The sequence below is a fragment of the Brassica napus genome, unplaced genomic scaffold (genome assembly GCF_020379485.1).
Source record: "Brassica napus cultivar Da-Ae unplaced genomic scaffold, Da-Ae ScsIHWf_2452;HRSCAF=3165, whole genome shotgun sequence".
Lineage (NCBI taxonomy): Eukaryota > Viridiplantae > Streptophyta > Magnoliopsida > Brassicales > Brassicaceae > Brassica > Brassica napus.
Window position 1 is genome coordinate 1 of NW_026015783.1, and position 21,162 is coordinate 21,162.

The following is a 21,162-nucleotide window of genomic DNA, read 5'->3' on the forward strand; positions in this document are numbered from 1 at the left end:
ACACGGATTTGAATCAAATGGTCAAGAGGTTGCAAAAAGCCAGACAAAGGAACAACTGGAGGAACTTGTAGAACTGCAATGAAGTTCTGAAAATAATTTTGTGGACATTCATGCTGCATGGCAGAAAGAAATCTTGTAAGTCGATCTGAAACTGAAAAGAACCTTTTTAAATTGTAGAAAAGAAACCGAGAAAGCAAAAAATTAAACATTTCAATGACTAAATATTAAAGGTACTTGACGTACGTTGAAGATAAAAAAAAATCTAAAAACAAATGTCAACAAATTGTGACTAAATATTCAAATAGAAATAAAAATATGTATAAATGTGAATTTTGTATTATCTAAATTTTTTCTAGTTTTTGTTTGACAGTGTGTGTTAGTTAATCCTAATGGGTTTGAGTGATTTTGAAAATAATTTTTTTTTTTTATAATTATGAAGGTATAATTCATTTGATTTGACAATGTTGTTAGCTAATAATTGTAGACGTATTTCTAAGTCTTCGTTTATAGTTTTGCTAGTAAGGCTGAGCTTGTTTCAAAGCTGAAGTCGGTGACTGTGGAATATAATTTTACATTTTCAGCATATAAGACAACAAAAACTCTGTATGTGGCTAAGTGTCGTGTTCAAGGATGTGGTTGGAAACTTAGAGCGAGTGTGAAGTATGGGCCAAAGACATTTTGGGTGACAAAATATTCGAAAAAGATGAAGAATCGGAAAGGTTGAAGAATGTTCCTTGTGCATGATGGCTGTACACATGGTAAACTTCTTGAAATGACACAAGAAGATTATGATCTGGACAACAAAATTGAGAAGATGGTGCTAACCTATTTCTTACCAAACATCATTTAAAACAAATGACTCCGAATAGGAATATACTCCTCTTATGCCTGTCACGAATAATCGACAAGTACGGAACTTGATCGAGTTATCTAAGACACACTTTGTACGCCTTTGTGTATCAAGCCTGCGCCAATACACTAAAAAAATTTGGATTGACTATATGTTAAATAATAAGTGTAGACGTTTTTGTAAATCTACAAATGTAGACTGCAGTTGAAGTCTACGTCGTAAATTCTATTAAAAGTGTATTTGTGTATTATTCATCATATTTTTTCATGATTTAATTATTTTACAGTGTATGATAGTAAAATTTTAATGGTCTTGGATGAATTTCACAATTTAATGTGTTATAATTATACACTTGATACTTATTGCAAATTGTTTTGATTAGTATTATTCTTGAAAATTTTTGGGAAAATTTTGTATAGATTTTCTTCTTCTCACATGTGTGTTAGTTATTATTTTAGCTTATGGTGGTTTTACTTGTTTGGTTGGTTAGATCTTGTGAAAAAATTGATATCTAACAAAAAATTAATAATATCATACAAGTGAAAACAACTAAAAATGAATACAATGTTTATAGATTATGCATTAAAAAATTATTTAAAAATTAATATTTTATTATGAAAGTTATTACAGAGCAATATATTAAAAAGTATTCTTGAGTATGTTTGATTTTTCATAATCTTGATGCTTCAAATAAAGTCTTGGAAAAAGTACCTGCCAAATAAGATAGAGTTATAAGAAAAACATAAGATAAAAAATAAAATCATATTTTAGTAGACTTTTTATTAAGTCTACGTAAAGTTATTGTTTAGTAGACTTTAGTTGAAGTCTACACTAATGGAAAATTTTCATATTTAAATGTGTGCATTTAGAAAATTTGAAAATACTTTGTTCTGGAAAATATTTCAAAAATGGTTTTTTGTCATCCTTGTAACAAAGCAAAAAGATAATGTATGAATCTATAAATTTAGTTCATTATAAACACAAAATATCTTATAATGAATATATGGAAAGCTTACATTTTTGGGAAGATGATTTGAAAATATTGGAAGAGAATACCTGCAAAATAAAATAAAATTTTAAAAAATAAGATAAAAATTAAAATCATATTCGAGTAAACTTCTAATGAAATTTGCTTAAAATTCAAGGCTAGTAGACTTCATTTGAAGTCTACCAGCCGTAAGTTTTAAGTAGATTTCAAATGAAGTCTACTCTATCAAAAAAAATAGATCTGAAAAATAATACATTAAAAATATGAAATAAGTTTAAATCTAAAAAACTTTTAAAATATGATTTAATAGACAAAATAGTTATAAATTAAAGACATATTAATATGAATTTTAATATGTAACTTTATTTGAATATAAATACTAGAACACATATTTTAAATCTATAGATGTAAACCTTACATTTCTAGGAGGAGAAGAGAACAACTATGGAAGAAAATACCTGCAAAATAAGATAAATTATTAAAAAACATAGAAAAAAAAATTAAAGTCATATTTTTGTAGACTTCCAATGAAGTCTGCTTAAACTTTATGGTTTAGTAAACTTCATATGAAGTCTGCAAGCTTTAGTAAACTTCTTTAGAAGTCTACACTGTCTGATAATTTTCAGATCTGAAAAATCTATATATTTTGAAATGTGAAAATAATTTTAAATCTTAAAATACTTTACATAATATAATTTATAAGGTAAACTAGTAGCAAATTAATGTAGAGAGCTTGATCTATAAATTTATTTGAATATAAACATGTAAATACATATTTAAAATCTATTAATCTAAAACTTACATTTTAGAGGAGATGATGAAATCCATGAGTGATAATACCTACCAAAAAAAGATAATATTGTGAGAAATAAACATAAAATACACATTTAAAATCTATAGATCTAAAACTTACATTTTTTAAAGGAGAAGATGAAAACCATGAATCATAATATCTAAAATGACAAGATAATATTGTGAGAAAAACTTGAGAAAATTTTAGAGAGAAAGAAGATAATGAGAGAGATTTAGAAACAATTGAGAGAATTTTAGAGAGAAGAGAGAAAGTTTTAGAGAGAAGGAGAGAGTTTTAAGAACTTGTGCAGCCACTTTAGAGAGAGATTGAATAAATTTTGTTTATATAGGGAGACAAAAATGTAACTAGGTTAAAATTTACGATACTGTAGACTTCGTTTGAAGTCTACTAAAATTAAAATTTTGGAGTAGATCTTACTATAACATAGTAGACCTTTTTGGAAGTCTACTATAATAATTTAATTATTGTTGTTTATTCTTTATTATTTTAATAATTTTAATATATGATTTATTAAATTTATTTCTTTATTTTTTAATAGTTATAGTATATGATTTCACTTTTTATTCTTAAGGAACTTAACTTAGTTTAAATATAATGATTTTTTGTAAAACAAATTGAAAATATAGACTGAAAAAGACGTCTTCAGATAAATAGACTTTATTGTAGGTCTACGAAACCCTAAACCACAAATATCAAACCCTAAATGTTTTGCTTGATAATCAAAAAGTCTCATTTATACAAAATATAAACTACTAAACATTAATATGCAGATTTAAGTTAATAAAACAAAAAAAAAAACAAAATCTAAAATCTAACCCTATGAAATCAACTACTAAAAGACATAACATGTTAGAACCTTTTGTTTCTAAACTATGAACATAGTCTAGCACATGATAACCAAATTAGTATATATTCTTCAAATTGTTCGATTATATGAAATTTTAATTTATTTACTTCATATTATCCATTATATTGATGATTAATTAAAAATATCACAATAATTATTTTTATACAGGTTCAAAATTAAATTAGTAGACCAAATTAGAGTGTAGACTACAAAACAAGTCTATAAAGTAGACTTCGTAGGAAGTCTATATATATGTAGACTTCTTTTATTACGTGTAGACTTCCAAAGGATAGAAACGTAAAATACATTTATGTTTTTTGTTTGGTCATAAGGGTGAAATAGTACTTTCACTACTCCTTTAGGTTGGTTTTGCATTTGACTGAAAGTGGGGTACACTTTTACATTTGACTTGAATATTTGGGTTGGTTTTAGCAAATGTCCCAATTTTCAATAATAACAAAAAAAAGTTGTTCATACATATTATAAATAATTAAATATTTTGTATTTATTATATTTTATGTTTCAAAATAATTAATTTTAATATTTTGTATACCGATTAAATTACTAGTTTCTTATTCAGTTTGTCTTGTTTTCCAAAAACAAAAAACTAGTTAATTCAATTAATAGAAAATTAAAGTGCAAAAAAATTCTAAAACATGATAAGAAAATACATTTTTTAGATTTATTTTAAATTAAGTTAAAATTTTATTTGTTTCTAGTAAAGTTCAACCACTTATATTTTCACATTTAAATTTTATTTTAATATAAACTGTATTAATTGAGATCTGAAACAACAAACTTTCAAATAAAATAACAAAATCGAGAATATTAATCTTTTAAATAGAGAGGGTATATTTTAATAATTGTGTTCTGTGGTTTGTTGGAAACATGAGTTTTACTGAGATTATCACCACCGCGTAAACAATAATCTCAAACAAGTTGGCATGGCAGATTTTATTATACATAGTTCTGTTTCAGCTTCTAAGAAAAAAGTAAAAGTAAAAGTTCATGTTAGATAAGATGATTCCCACACTCTGAAAACAAAGAAAAAAACAAGTAACAGAGCAAAGGCTTAACAGAACAGGTAAAGTCCAACCTGCCACCAAATGTAATACAAAATGCTAAAGTGACATGCATAATCAAATAATTCACTGAAATACATAAAAAACCCTCCAGACCAAAGACTTTGTTGCCAAATACGTTCTCATCAGATGCTACTCCTTTGACAATGCCTCACCAACACAGCTCAACTACCTAATCACAAACAGGACAGTCTTAGTTTCTCTCATCTGATAATCCATGACCGGTGTTTCTCCCAGCACTACCACCCCTTTGCTGTTGGTACGACTTTTGTCCACCATGCCTCTGGTTTCCCTGCCCCTTCTCCCTGTATCTTGGACCTTCTGAACTGTCTTTCAACTGTTCTCCGTCATAAGCATGTGACCCAACAGGCTTGTACTCGTAATGCAGATTCGGCTTCTGTCGATCTCTGTTTGAAAGTGGCCTTTGATGGTGATGGTGCATATTCTCTTGCATCGACGAAGAACCCCAACCACCGTGTGACTCCTGCCCTCTTCCAAATCGTCGATTCTGGCCTGCGTTCTTTTGGAACATACTATTCGGATTATGCCCACCCCGGACCTCCCGACTGGCAGATCGGTTTTGAGAATGGTCTGGTGTATCAGCTGAGGTCATTTTCTGGTCTGGAGTAAACCCCTGCTGCTCGTATCCAGCAACATCCCTCTTCTGAGATGCGTAAGTTCTGTCCCTCGAATATTGACGACCACCAGACCACGAATTTCATTCGAAGCAACATGCAAATCTTGTTGACCTAACCCATGGCCAGACTGCTGCATATGAGCTTTGCTGGAATCTCTCGTATTCGTTTTTTAGAGTCGCCATAGTTACTTCTGGAAGCATGCTGCTTACCTTGAATGCTCATTCCCTGATCTTTTCCAACAGCCATGGTTCGAGGAGCACTTGCTTCCATTTCTTCAGCAGTCGCAGCAGAGGGCTGCGTTTCAGGAGTCATATACCAGCCATCGTTCCATCCACCAGTACTGGATGCGGTTCGATCCTTAGAAGAGTCTACCGCAATTTGTCCAGTTTGATTACTTGTGTGATAGTTCACTGTTCCTCGGATGGGCTGGTTTGAAGTTCCAAATTGTCCATCCTCCAAAGCTTTAGTAGATGCTGCAGAACCTCTACCATGCTTGCCCTGCCTACCATTCCCATGTCTTGATTTCAAAGGAGACCCAGGGGGTTGGAGAATTCCTTTACCTTCTTCGCCTCCACAATTTTCTTTCTGCAAAACATTCTCTGCCATTTCTGGGGAAGCGGTTACTGGATTTTTACTGACCATTTGCTCAGCTGTTTCCTTTACTATGGGCTTAGCTACATATCTCTCCAGCTCCACTCTTTTGCTTCTTGAACTAGTCTGCCCTTGATGCAGACTCTTTGAAGAGGTGCTAGACTCAGGAACGGCACTCTGACTCCCTACACCTGTGGAGCTATCAGCTTTCTGCTGTGGATGTACCGGAGCCCAGATAACAGTACTGTTACCAGGAAATTTATCTGCAGGCTTGTTTACCAGCGTGTTTCTTGGAGTCTTGCGCAAATGTTGAGTTTTCGAGTTGGTTTTTGCTCTGCTTTGGGACTCTTCATTCGTGGAGGAACTGATTTGGTCAGACGAATTACCAGACACTTTGATATCCAAGCTTGGGTCTGGAAAAGACCCGAACTTTATTTCTGGTGCTCTGACCCTACCAATCTCAATTGACTCATCTCCTGATTTCGTTTCTTTTCCAACGGCAGCTCTTGTCGTGTTCATTAATTTTGCCTCCTCAACCTTGTGCTTTTTCTTACCGTTCCTGTTATTTTTTCTTTTCGTGAAAGCTGGCTCAGTTGAAACGCTTGACGTTGGTGGCGTGTCTGAGTTATGACTTATTACACCTTGGTTTGACACCTCAGGAGATGGAACAACGTCGGACACCTCTGTAGTAGCTTCAGAGAAAGAGTTTCCTGCCGTTTTTTTCTCAAATACGATATTTTGCTTCTGCTTATAACCCAAGCGCTTCTGTTTTGAAGCAGCGCCATCACGGTGACGTGGAAGATTATCCTGGTGATTAGGGTCCACATAATGTGCATCTTCTGTTGAAGTCATCGCGTTTTGCATTGAGGGTTTTCCTGATTCTTCAGTAGATTCTGTAGACTTTGCAACCATACGTGCAGGTGAAAGAGACCGAGGAGCTTCTGGTATATTCGCGATGGAAGCATTAGATGCTGAACCCTCCTCAGCTGCTTGGGATCGTCTATTCAACTCTTCCAGTTTTGCGAGAGCCTTAGCCCGCTGATCTCTGGCTCTTTCTTCCTCCTCTTTCTGCCTCTCTTGAGCACGCTGCCTGGCTAACTCTCTCATCGTAGTACGCTTTAAACGAACATGTCAAACACTCAGTAAACCCCCAAAAAAGTACAAGAATGAGAATCACATGAACTAGTTTATACCTGGTTGTCGTTTGGGTCTACAGATATTCCAGGTACAGGCTTCCCAACGGAACCAGTATCCAAAGAGTCACCTACATTTACCTCAGCAAAGCTTTCTGAGTTTGAAGCTAAAGTTGCAGGGGAGGAGCCTGACATAACATTTGTCTTCCGCCAACCATCATTGCCTTCATTCTTCACTCTTTGTTGGGACTGATGATCTGCTCTGCCTTGAGTCTGTTGACTAGATCTCCTGTAGGAACTAACATCAAATTTTTCCCAACATAAAGGATAGCATAACTGGCCAAAACGCTATTGACAAATTATAACAGACCTGGATATAGAAGTTCCACTAATAGCTGTCAGCTCAGAGTTTTTGTTGGTGGCAAGATCACCATGTTTATAGTGTAACGAGTTCGTACCATCACTTGCATGACCAGTTCGAGGCATTCTTCCTGAAACTTTATCCACTGAGTGCCCAGAATTGACTGTACGTGTTTTGTTTTCCTGCTGATCTCTATTGACGACAGATGAAACATTTTGCCAACCATCATCACCCCTTCTAGTTTTTGAGTTTAAGCCATCTATTTTCTGAATCAAACTGGGATCTTCAGGGGCAGCATTTTCTGCCCTAATTGGTTGTACCTCGTCACTTGCCTCATTATTGTTTCCTCTCCTGTTGTTTTTGGAATTTTGCATCTGATGAGCTACAACCTCTGCATTCGGGAGCCTATTTCCTAGAATTCCTTCCCGCTTTGTTTCATCTTCCCCATTCCTACCATCTTGGGGCCTTAAGAGAACCTTGTATTGTCTTTGTCTTTCTTGAGGATGTGATGGCTCGTTCTGTTCCAAACCCACTGAGCTTCCAGACGTATCATATCCACCTTGACCAGAGTGCTGGCTATAAGCATGAGGACCCGCAGGCCTACCAGCAAAAGGCAGGTCTCTGTTGCTGGGACCTCCGTACCCCATCGGAGGGCCATAGTAGCCTTCATGTGGCACTGGACCAAGATAAAACCCAGGCCTAGTCTGCATCCTTGGGTGGACATAAGAGTCAAGTATTGGAGGCCTGAACATGTTTCCATTAGCAGGGTGATTACCCCTAGGACGAGCCTCATGGCCAGGAGTAGGCTGAACTTGCGGAGGATAAAATGGAAAAGGATCTATAGGAAAACCCCCAGGACCCATTGGGGCACCATATGGATGGTTCCCTCTGTACCAGCCACCACCTTGATGATTATTTACTGGAGGACCACGCCAACCATCATACTGATGAGGAAAATTAGCATTAGGATAAGATTGTGGACAACGGGAGTCCAATTGCCCTGCCTCTCTACAATGTCTAGGTGCATCTTCACTGTATGGTTGATCGTCTCTTCTCCAGGTATTGTCATCTCCAATCCGTACATTAGCTTCTGAATATACGAGACAAGATATAGTGAGAAAAAGCGTCCAAGAGAACATTCACTAAAGAGATGAAGAGGAATAAAGGAGTAAGACGAATTCATATGAAACCCTCAGAGGGTAACATGGCCCTAAAAACATAAGTAACTTTTGAATGAAATGCCAGAATATGTTATTAACATAGAAAAGAGGTTTGAAAAATCCACACCTCGCTCTTCCACAGATCTTCCCGACGATGATGCAGGACGAGCGGCATCTGCAAAATCGTAATTTTATAAGAGCAATTTCTACGTATCCATTTCATAAAAGCATATCACATTATATCTAGGTAACCCTAAAACCCTCAAGGGGCACATATCCTAAAAGTGTTCAACCAAGAGCAAGCCAGAAAAGCCAGTCCCTGAAAGTTTTGACTTTACTGAAAACATGTGTCGAAATACTTTCTCAAATTTCTCAACAGAATCGCATTTATAAGTACCAATTTGTAAAATGAACATGTCTTTGCTAACGTCACTCTCTAGAAGGCAAGGGCGGCGAGTATAGGATAGGATTCGGTACAAACTGAAACATTTATTTTGCCCTCCTTTACAGAGGGACTGCTGATTGTATTTTTTTTTAGAATGAAAATAGTTTTCCTATTTATAGATGATACCTTGTGGCACGGAGCTCTTCTCAGAACTTTCTTTTTCAGCACCAAGGGAAGGAAAATCTCCAGAAGTCAAAGAAAACCCATCTTTTTTCGTTGGAGCCTGTACATACGAACTTACAGTGCGTTTATTGCAGGTAATCAAAAGTGAAGTAAGAGAACACTAACATGATGCTTAACAGATAAGGATATAAAAGAGGATAACGCTGTTGCTTAGCAAGTTCAGATAAATAAATACACTATTTTAGAGGAAAGAACCATACATGTTGACCCCATGTAGCAGAAGTCTCTGACACGGGTTCAGCAAATCGGGATAAGTGCGAGCTTCCAGGTCTTGTGTCTGCACTATGTGGACGTTGTAGTGCAACTGATGCCTGATTAGCTGGGAGAACCCCGGATGCTGATGAAGGCCGGGAGGTCGAATCCCAAGTAGAAGAAGAATCATGCGCTTTGTCACTATCAGCAGTGGAAGGTCGACTTCGAGTGACACTTCCACCAGTAGAAGGACGAGTGCTGAGGTGGCTTGGTGAACCAGGACCACTTTCAGTTCGTGGTGACAACGAGGATGTCCCCCACGCATTCAGAGACGATTTACTGCCCCAGCTAAGGGTTCCCCTACAATATATGAGGAGAAGAAACTTGAACTATCTAATCTACGCCGCCAAATAAGAATGAGAAATAGCATCTGAAAGAGGTACACTTACTTTGGAACGATTTCCACATTTGGGTCAAGGCCTTGATTCTCTAACCTTTGAATTCAGAGGACAAGTGTTCAGGAACGAGAGTATATTATATTTATAATATAAGACAAATATGATAATGCGCCCATCAAATACCTTTGGCTTGGTAAGTTAATCGGTTTTGGAACAGCAACCTTTCCCAATATAGTCATGCCACTTCTTCTTGTAGTACCCCATCTGCTAATTTATCCAGAAAATGTAATTTGTTATCAAAGCAATGACACTGAGAGGAGAAGGCAAGATCTGTAAAAGAAAGAACGCCAAAGACAGAGTTCCCTTCTACACCCCCAGGCACGTATAGAGATTTTTTTTTAACAGCAGTTGGAATATACAGAAATTGTAAACAAGTGGTTCGCATTAAGAAAATACCACAAAGAGGCACTCTGTTTCTACCCAAAAAAAAAAAGCATAGGAAAGTTCATGAGAAAGACAAAACTAAAAAGAAAAGAAACCTTCGATCTCCTGTCGTGCTAGAGGTCATAACTAAGAAGCTACAGGATCCAACCACCCCTTATGAAACCTGTAAGGAAAGTGCACGATTAGGCTCACAAAATGAAACTCAATCCCAAAGAATCAATTCAAACCAAGCTTAACTCTAAAGAACAATTGATATGACCAGTAAGCATCTCTCTCTTTAGTGTAAGTTAGAAGGTCGAACTACCAATTTATAAAAGAAAGCAAACAAATTCAAGAAAAATCCATTACCAATAATTACCAAATCATCAATTGTCAGACAACACACTGTTTTTTTTTGGCCAAATAGAAGAAACAGACAATGTTCGACAATCAAATTGTTAAGAGAACCCCGATTACGTGTTCCCAGTAATCAATCAATCAACGAAAGGAGCCAACTTTTAGTCAGATGATGATAATAATTCTATAAACCCGTCACTCGTCGCATTCAATAGGGCACGAGATTGCTAGCTCGGGGGGCGATGAAGAGAAATAACTGACCAAAGGCAAATCCTTTGAGGGAGCTCCTCGGAAACCCTAGATATGGATGGTGAGAGAATCTAACAGGAGGGAGCAGATCGGATGTTGTAGTGGGTGATGGATGGAATCGAAGAAGGAGGAAACCTTAAGGATCTGCCGTGAAACGAATTCAAGTGATGGGATGAGAGAGCTCGGATTGGTTCAAAGATGAGAAGGCGTCGAAGTTCTGGGCTGCACGGTTTCCTCCAGATTTTTTTATTTTGCTTTTTCGTAATGTGCCATTTAAAAAATAATAATAATAAATAACGCTAATTAATTTCTCAGAAAAAAATAAATAATTTACTAAAATCACCCAAAGACTATAGTTTTTTAGCTGAATATATATGTTTTTGGTAAACAATTCTTTTTTTTTCCAAATTGAAATACATTTATAATCGAAATATCAATATCTTTACAAAAGCTGACGGCAAAACGAAATAGCTCCAGAACCAAAAGCTCATAAGAAACGGCAATTAGAACCCATACTAGGGGTAACTTAAACCCACACCAGAATAACTTAAAAAAACATAAATCTACACCGACATAGAACCAAATAAACGGTTATCATCTACGCACGAAAAGACAGAAAACTTAGTAGACTTTGAATCAGAGAGAAAGTCAAAGATCAGGAATTACCGCTGCTGCCCATAGTCTGTCACCCGATAACCTCCACTTCTACATCCAACCACACTTATCGTTGCTGCCTCGCCCGTCAATCGATAAGACCAAGAACCGGAGACTTCATTGGTTTAAATTCATTGGTTTAAAATTTTAAATAAATGTTTGTATGCAGAAGAATTTCAAAAATACAAATTATTAATTAACCGATATATATAGAAGTGGAAATAAAAATGATATTTTTTAAGTCGGTGCACGAACGCATCTAATCTAATTACATGCGAGAGCTGAGAAGTGACGTAAACCTAGAAAGTAGTATTACATAACCATTGGCATTCACCAGTCTTGTACTAAACAGAGATACTGACTCTGTTCAGTGTCTCTCTCACTCGATTTTCATCTACTGTCGTTTTATACAAGCAAAACAGAGCTAAAACACCTTATTCTTCTTCTTCTCATTAATGGGAACAAAGAGCTCGACCTCAAAGCTTCTTCGCAGTCGGAAAAAATTAGGTTTGTTATATGAAGTCCTGATTCTAATTTTGCAATTTTTGACAGATACTTTTATGTTTGTCTTTTATGTTTTGGCAGATAGTCTTCGGTTTTAGAATATGTCTGCCAAGATATAAAGCTTTTTTTGCCATTACATTGTGAAGAAAGCTTGCAGCAACTTTATCTCTTGAGATTCTTCAAGGGTTGTTCTTTTAAATCTCTTTCACATTCATATCTTCAGCCAAAAAAAAGTCCAGTCTCGCTGGACAGGTACAAAACCCACTAGTGTTCCTTCTCCTTTTTGCGGTCTTAATTTAAAATATCTAAAAGAGGTCTTCTTTCCAGCTACAAAACCCCACTCTGTTTCTTGGTTCTCTTCTTCCTTAAGAATTTGGTTTTAGTTTGGAGAGGAAAATGGGAAAGGTTCCGAGGATTCTGTCTTGGAGGAACATGTTGGTCCTCTCATTGGCTGTAAACTTCAGCTTGATACTAAGGATCTTGAAGGGTACTGACGGTGGAAACTCCTCGTATGTTGTTAGTATATGGCCTGTGGTATCTAACTCACTGGATAGAACGGTGTATGGTGATAGCAAATGGCCTGTGGTATCCACAACTGCCTCAGGATCTTCTTCGTTGTCTTCAGCATCTTGCAACTATAACGAGACTCAAGAGGATGACGAAAGAATTATCAATCTCAAACTGTAAGTTTCTACTGCTTTTATTTCTTGATTTCTCATAATTATATCATAATAGGTAATATAGAATATACCCTCGTCTAGTCTAGTCTCTTGTGTAATATGTTCCTCTATGCATTCATAGTACTGAGACTTCCAATAGTATCTCTTTCGACACTCTTCTTAAGTGTTCTTGATTGCAAATTTTAAAAAGAAACAGTTCTTATCTTCTGGCAGAACTGTAATCGCTTGTTTATTCTTTCTTGGTATTGTCAGGTTAATAAATGTGTATTAATGGCGTATCATATAGAATCTACAGACAATTTAATTTCTCCCTTATCCCACACTTGATTGCTTTGAAAGTCACTAGCTATTATAGCAACGAATCTGGGATTATCCTCTTAAGCACCATTCAATTTAAAATTCAAACTTCAAAAGAGAGCAACGTTACTACTCTAAAAATTGTGATGATCATCTTCATTGACTTGCCTATTTTTCTAACCAGACTCTATATTTTGCAAGTTACCGTGGAATATGTCCTAGTTCTGTGTATGGTTCTCTGTTCCTTAACGTACGCCGCTAGTTTGAATATTTGGTTCTGTTATTTACTTTCTTATGACTCGTCAAATCAATCCTGAAAAGTATGCAAAAAATAAAATAAAATTGCATGTTGATTGATCTTGGTGGTCCATATGGGAATTTGTATGTATTGGTCATAAATGTAAAATGGGTCATTCTTGTTTGATAATGGACGTAAAGAAGAGAGTGATTTTTATTTATTTATATGGGTTTGGTATGTGGAATGTTGTGAGAGGGAGGAAGATAGTGAGTGATGTTCCTTTTTGGATGCTCGCTATTAATTTAGTTAGTGATGCCCATAAGTTGAAACAATGGAAATTAATTAAAATGACTGAGAGAAACTCTTTTGAATTCTAGGCAAAAGTGAAAAAAAAAAGTAAAGAGGGCCCTCATTTTGGTGGAAATAATTATGCATACATACATAAAAAATATGTCTTTTAAGAGATCTAAAGGACTACTTTAGTGATCTGCTTGACCATGTTCTTTGCTGTTTCAGAAACAGGAACGTGTTGTTTTATGCTCTCCATTAACAAAAAAAGGACCCACCAATTCTTTTTGACTCAAACATTTTGTCGCATTATAAAACTAGTTAATGTACTTTGATCCATGCGGTGGTTATATGCAGTGGCGATCCAATGGTGTATGAGAGATACTGGCAAGAAATGGGTCATATGACAACAATGGTGATAGCTGGATGGCAATCTCTCAGCTATTTTTCAGATAATAACAATGAGCTTTGTTGGTTTCTTGAACCAGAACTTGCCAAAGAGATTGTAAGAGTGCATAAGGTTGTTGGTAACGCTGTAACACAAGACCGTTATATTGTTGTTGGCACTGGCTCAACACAATTGTATCAGGCTGCTCTCTATGCTCTCTCCCCACATGATGACTCTGGTCCCATTAATGTCGTCTCAGCTGCGCCTTATTATTGCGTGAGTTATATTCAGAGCTGTCTTTCTTGATTTCCTTGGGCATATAAATCACTATAACGTGTGTAACTGGTTTGGTTGCAGTCATACCCGTTGATTACAGATTGTCTTAAATCGGGTTTGTATAGATGGGGAGGAGATGCAAAGACATACAAGGAAGAAGGTCCATACATTGAACTTGTTACATCACCAAACAACCCTGATGGGATCTTGAGAGAATCAGTGGTGAACCGTAGTGAAGGTATACTGATCCATGATTTAGCGTACTACTGGCCGCAGTATACGCCTATAACATCGATAGCTGATCACGATGTAATGCTCTTCACTGCTTCAAAGAGCACTGGCCATGCAGGGATGCGCATTGGGTACATTCTTGTTACTATTTTCTTATTTTGTGAGAAAAAAAAAAAAAATGGGAAGTGTATCTTGAACCTTACATTTTCCCAGATGGGCTTTGGTAAAAGACAAAGAGACGGCCAAGAAAATGACAGAGTACATAGAACTCAACACGATTGGGGTTTCAAAGGTTTCGCAGCTTCGAGTAGCCAAGGTTTTGAAGGCAGTGTCAGACAGTTGTGGTAATGAAACGGCTAAATCCTTTTTTGAGCACAGTTATGATGCCATGTTTGAGAGGTGGAAGCTATTGAAACAAGCATCGAAGACTAGTAAAGGTTTTACCGTTCCTGATTTTGCCTCTCAACGTTGCAATTTCCTAGGAAAAGTCTTTGAGCCACAACCAGGTACTTTAAAAGAAAAACAAAGTAAATGATTAATATCAAACTAGTTTATATATATATATATATATATATATCCTACGGGTTGAATCGGTCGGTTTCGGTAAAAATGCACTTAGTGTTACACTGTGGAATTTTCCCTAAAGGCCACCATACTACCTGACCTTTGTATCAAACTATTTTTTAACTGATACTGTTTGACGTATTTTTGTGCAGCTTTTGCATGGTTAAAGTGTGAAGAAGGGATTGTGGATTGTGAAAAGTTTCTGAGAGAAAAAGAATATTCTAACCAAAAGTGGAAAGTATTTTGGAGATGATCTGAGCTATGTGAGGGTAAGCATGTTAGATAGAGATTCTATCTTTAATATTTTTCTTCACAGGATTTCATCTTCCTTCAATTCAACTTTGTAAGTACACACGTGCATGTCATGACAATATGTGTATCTAACATTGTAACAAGTGTTTGTTCCATAGTATGGAAATTTGAATAATGCGATGATCGAGACTTTCAACCATCTTAGATGAATGAACTTGGATTCATTCACTACCGAGTGTTTGTGTCGTATCATCATTGGTCAACCAAACGTTCATCCAACATTAGTTAACGTTTAAGTTTGAATGGTAGCATGACCCAGTTCTTTGTTTTTCACTATTACAAATTATATTCCCTTGTAGTATATATCAAAATTAGTAATTTATCCGCAGACCAAACCTTATAAGTGCAATCAGTGGCGGAGCCATCTCGATTGTTTACACGAATCAAATGCATAATATACATATGTTATATGGGTCAATAAGTTAAATTTTCAGTAATTTTGTTCCGTAAAATACAAGGAAAATTTTATTTTGATACAAATTGATATGGGTCATATGACCACCCTCACCAAGCGTAGCTTGCTCCGCCACTGAGTGCAATGCATCTAACTGTGATAGGCAGATTAAGGTCCATCAAGCACGAATATCAACTTTCTTGCTTGTTAATTTGAATAAATTGTATTCAGTCATTAAAGAAAACTAATTATGGAAATGCTTCTACCTAATCTTGCGAAGATAAAATGTTTACTCTACCCTTATTATAGTTGTGTTTAAGTTAGTGCAATCTAAGTTATTCTGGTTATAGAATGGCACTCACTAAATGTAGGCATTAAAGCCATCGGCAGCAAGAAGATAAAATGTTTACTCTACCTTTATTATAGTTGTGTTTAAGTAAATGGTGATATAAGTTATTCTGGTAATAGAATGGCAAGGGAAAATGATTTATTCCCTTATGAACTAGTTGTTTCCAGCTTTTTCACATACAAATTTTGAAGTCGTACCAAAAACCACATGAACAACTCTATTTTCTGAATTACATACAAACTATCGATTTTAAATTAATTTTCCTAAAACTGTAAACATGGTATTTAAACGTTAACTTGGTTTATGACAGATGGAGAGCCGATTTAATTTGAGTTGATAAAAAAGTGCTACGTCTTTTTATTCTTTTTTTTTTTTTGTCAATTCACAGATTTTATAGTTCTTTGTGGCAATACTTGGAGATTGGTAAGCTAGTAGTTGATGCTCTTCTTTCTTTATGCGTCATGTAAAACATTTTATTCTTCTGCAGAATAATAAATTTTATCCCTAATTGATGATGAAGAGTAAAATGATTTTTGCAGAAGAAAAGCACTTGACTAAAAAAGAGGAAATAAAATAGAATGACATAGTATTTTTTTTTATAAACCCAAATTCAATCGACTCTCCACCTGTCATAAATCAAGTTAACATTTAAATAACACTGTTTACGATTTTAGAGAAATTAGTTTAAAATCGATAGTTTGTGTATGTATCGTTCATGTGGTTTAGCTTAAAAGTTTGTGTGTGAAAAACCCAAACAACTAGTTCAGAGAGGAATAAGTCACTTTCTGCTGTTTATGTAGTTTTTAACATAGCTTAAAAGTTTGTGTGTGAAAAAGTCGAAAACAATTAATTTATCGGAAGATATGTCATTTTCCCTAGAATGACACTCGCTAAAATGTAGGCATTAAAACTATCGGCTCATGAGTTCTCACCAAAAATATTAATATTTAATTAAAGAGCAAAGTATTTTATTCGATTTTTTGGCATGGATCTCTCATATTTTTGAGAGATTTTCCTATTAAAATATTAGAAAAAACTCCAATATTGAGAATGTGCTTATGGTTCAGTAGATGTTAATGGTGCTCTTTTTTTTTGAAAATGGTGCACCATTAATCGTTTTGTTAATGGTGCTCTTATTATGGGCATGGACTATATAACCATGTGAAACACCCGCCCCTTCCTCATTTCCAACCGGGGTTCCTGGGTGCGGGGTTTAGGACACACATGTCTACTTTCTCGACATCTCCGTGTGACCCGTTTCTGGTCCCATGAGTTTCAGGTGCGTTTCCTTTCTTACCGTCGACATTTCCACTTATAGTTCTGCAAAAATGAGAGAGAAAAAGAGGGTGAGTATGAATACTCAGTGAAGCGATTCTAGACCAGTCTCCCCCATGAGCTTTTATACGCTCAATGCGAAACGAGAACCGACTAGTCACTACACCCATTTCTTAACTAACTATTAAAGTTTCATTTCACAAAACAAGCAGTGCAATGAACTCAGTCATCGCTCAATTCACACATTTCGGTTTATTAATTAAGACTCCATTCATCCTATAACTCTAGGACCTACACAGCTCAAGCGGACCAACCCTCCCCTTTTCTTGCTGCGTTCCTGTGGAGCCGCCTGCCCTGGTACACTCGGCATCCGGTTCCCTTGGATGTAGTCTATACCCTTTGCAGTGTATTACGGCCCCTTCCCGCCAAGACTCGGCGTGACTCAATCTTACCGGCGCCTCTATTCTTAACCTGCCGTTTTTGAACGCTACGGCCGCCGCGTTTTCCCATACTCCCCACCAGTCCCTCGGTGGTTCGTATTTCAATCATTCATCATTTCCTTTTTCCTTAACTCTTAGACTCTTTCTTACTTCCGTTTTAGACGCCACCCGTTCTCAGTGTCACACTCAATCCATTTAACAATCAGTCATGAATATCCTAACATTCATCTACCAGACCGGTTAACAGTTCTCTTAAGTTCCTAAGTCCATTTCCTTTTTCTAACCATCCTAGCTCTCAATCACAAACAACAGATCTTCAATCAACCAATCACTCAATCCACATTCAACATTAAACCAGTTCATGTAAAGTTCTTAATCAGTATGAGAGTCCTGATGCAATATGATCTATCATCCTAACAACAAACAAGATCTAATCAATCCTAGCAACCCATTCAACAATATAAAAGGACATAGAACAGATCTGGACAGAACACCTCACCTTAGCCTAGATCTGGATTTGGATCTGAGAATAGAGGGTAAGAGAAACGGGATCTGAGGTCTATGACACCACGCGGCCACCACCACCACTCCCGGCTGTTCACGGCGAGGAGAGAGAGACGCGGCCGAGAGAGAGAGAAGGAGGCGCGGCGAAGAGAGAGAGAGAGGAGAGACGCGGCGAAGAGAGAGAGAAGGAGGAGAGAGACGGCGCGGGGAAGAGAGAAGGAGTCGACGGCTAGGGCTTCTGATCTCCGGGGAATTCTCTGCAGGGCTTCGCTTCTAAATTTCTGATGGAAGACTAAGGGGTGGGGACTTGCTTTTATAAGGTGAGGAAAGGGAAAACCCTAGGATTTTCTAATTGGGCTGTAGAGAACCTATTATCTTTTAAAAATTTTAATTGGGCTGGTTTTGGGGTGTTACAACATGTCTAGTAAATATAAAGAATATGCAAAAAATACAATCAATAGAACATAATTCCTTTGTCGCAATCATTAATATTCATGGAAAATTTACATAAAAAGTTAAGTACATAACAGTTCGATCAAAAAAAAAAAGTTAAGTACATAACAAATGATGTCATCCAACGAAAATTGAAATTTAAAAGCTTCTAGAACCAGACATCAAATATTATAGCAAATGTAAATCTAGAATATATATGGATGAGGAGAAGAGATGCGGAGGAAGACAGAACCACACAAACATTCACGTGATATTTCTGCAAAATTCATCATCAACTTTCTCCTGACTACGCCACATCACATCTTTTTGTGGAACTATTCCGTCGTCAAACCCGGCCGTTGTGTAATTTGTCTTTTTTCACAATCGGATCTTTCCCTTCTCTATCAACTTGATCGTCTACATAATAACTCTTCTTGTCTTTTTCCTTCTTCACAAATGAGTCCTTGTTTTGAGAAAATTCTAATTATTATTTTTGATACCAAATTGCTCAGGATATGAGGTTGAGTCTCATTTTCACCTAGTCTTGAATCTTGAACATTTTAGTATTTTTTTTTTCCAACGCTTTTCATCATATTTATTAGTCAATTAATCACAAATAATGGTTAGATGTTACAATGCATACTTAATCCTAACATCATTTATCAATTTTGAAATGTAGAATAACTTTGTATATCAAGAAAGTATACATAGTAGTTATCTGTTCTATCAAAGTAGATAAAACATGACCTATTCAAAGTAAACATGTTACTGGACACTATAGTTTAAGAATACCTGACGAATACAATGTACACACATGGACATAACGTAACACGTACGGTCATTTCTGATTAGGGAAAAAATTGACACACTTTCTTGGAAAAAAAAAACTAATTTGTATATGCATTTCGGGGTAAGTTATAGCCAGGTTCGATTATTGAAATTTGATCTTGAAAAGGGTTGCACAAACATAATGTAGCATTAGGTCTTTAGCTATGTAGAAATATAAACATAAGGTAATTTGACTACAAAACAATAGTGCGGAAACAATTATATATTGCTTTATGTTTCTTGTTTGTTTATAGTGAACACGCACAAAATTAAGGCCGGACCTATCATCTTGACACGTTATCTCTACGTCTCGTGCTCTTGCCATTTTGCTGTGATCGGTAAGTTCTCAAAGACACTTTTGCTTAGACCGCAGTTCTATACATCAATCCTTTTTAGCATTAAAGTCCCCAGAGTCACACGTACCATGAACAAAACCCTAAGCGCCCTTTTAATCACTAATCAATCTCAAACCCACCACTTATATAGTTAAACTAATCTAACAACAGAACAAACATTTGTTTATTTATCATATAAACTGTACTTTCAGTAAACCCAGGAAACGTTGTGTTTCATTATTTTCTTTATTTTATGAAACTATATATATACATGACAAATATGAAATATGCTAAAACAAAATAAAAACTTAAAAAAGTTGAGGCTCATTTTTACCAAGCGCCAGGCTTGCGAATTGTTGACCACACTCTCATCATCTCTCTCTCTTATCTTCATAGTTTCATCTTTTCACTTAGATTAAATTATATATATATATATATATATATATATACGTTTTGTATATATAACTATGCATTTTCATTATTTGTACTCTTAACCCTCTTGAATTATTGGTCTCCGGAATAGTTTTTTAAGTATACAATTTAACTGTACAGATGTCTCTTGTGACGTTGAAGGATTAAAAATAAAGAGGGACAGAGAGAGAGAGAGATAAGAAAAATGAACTTTGAGGAGCAAGAAGAAGAAATGGAGATGTCAGGTGCTAACCCCACCGGAGGTTACGACTCTCTGAGCGGCGAGGGAGCGACCTCAAGCGGAGGTGGTGGCGGAGGAGGTAGTAGAAAAACCGTGGAGGGTCGAAGGTAAGGTACAGAGAGTGCTTAAAAAATCATGCCGTTAACATCGGCGGCCACGCCGTGGACGGCTGCTGTGAGTTCATGCCTTCCGGTGAAGATGGTTCACTCGACGCTCTCAAGTGTGCAGCTTGTGGCTGCCACCGCAACTTCCACCGGAAGGAAACCGAAGTCATGAGCGGCAGGGCACACAGGGTTCCAACGTACTACAACCGTCCTCCTCAGCTGCCGCCGCCAGGATACCTCCATTTAACGTCTCCGGCGGCGGCAGGACAGCCTTACAAGCCTCCTGCGGCCTCTGGGGACGAGGAGGATACGTCGAATCCGAGCAGCAGCGGCGGAACAAGGGCTAAGAGGTTTAGAACGAAGTTCACGGCGGAGCAGAAGGATAAGATGTTGGCCTTCGCGGAGAGGTTGGGTTGGAGAATTCAGAAGCATGATGACGCGGCGGTTGAGCAGTTCTGTGCGGAAACTGGTGTTAGGAGACAAGTGCTTAAGATTTGGATGCATAACAACAAGAACTCTCTTGGTAAGAAACCCTAAATTTTCTTGTATGATTTAAGCGCAAGAGATCATCATTGCTTCTTTTTCTTTTTGTTGTTGGTAATGACTTTTTTGTAAGTACTTTACTTCCGGACATGATTTCTTCTTTTAGATAATTAATTAATCTACTACTTTGGGACGGTTTAGCCGTTTAGGAGGCATTGTGTGA

General features: G+C 36.4%; 1 protein-coding gene and 2 pseudogenes across 1 annotated transcript; 2 read left to right on the top strand and 1 right to left on the bottom strand.

Moving 5' to 3' along the window:
- Positions 1-4,492: 4,492 nt before the first annotated feature.
- On the bottom strand, positions 4,493-10,964 carry LOC106442196 (annotated as a pseudogene).
- A 1,218-nt stretch (positions 10,965-12,182) lies between these two features.
- LOC125601133 lies at positions 12,183-15,282 on the top strand (annotated as a pseudogene).
- Positions 15,283-20,052: 4,770 nt separating this feature from the next.
- LOC106442187 (zinc-finger homeodomain protein 2) lies at positions 20,053-21,132 on the top strand. Its single transcript, XM_013883906.3, is given in 2 exon segments — positions 20,053-20,445; positions 20,448-21,132. Coding segments are annotated over 2 exon segments (675 nt in total). The 5' UTR covers positions 20,053-20,316; the 3' UTR covers positions 20,994-21,132.
- The last annotated feature ends 30 nt before the right edge of the window (positions 21,133-21,162 follow it).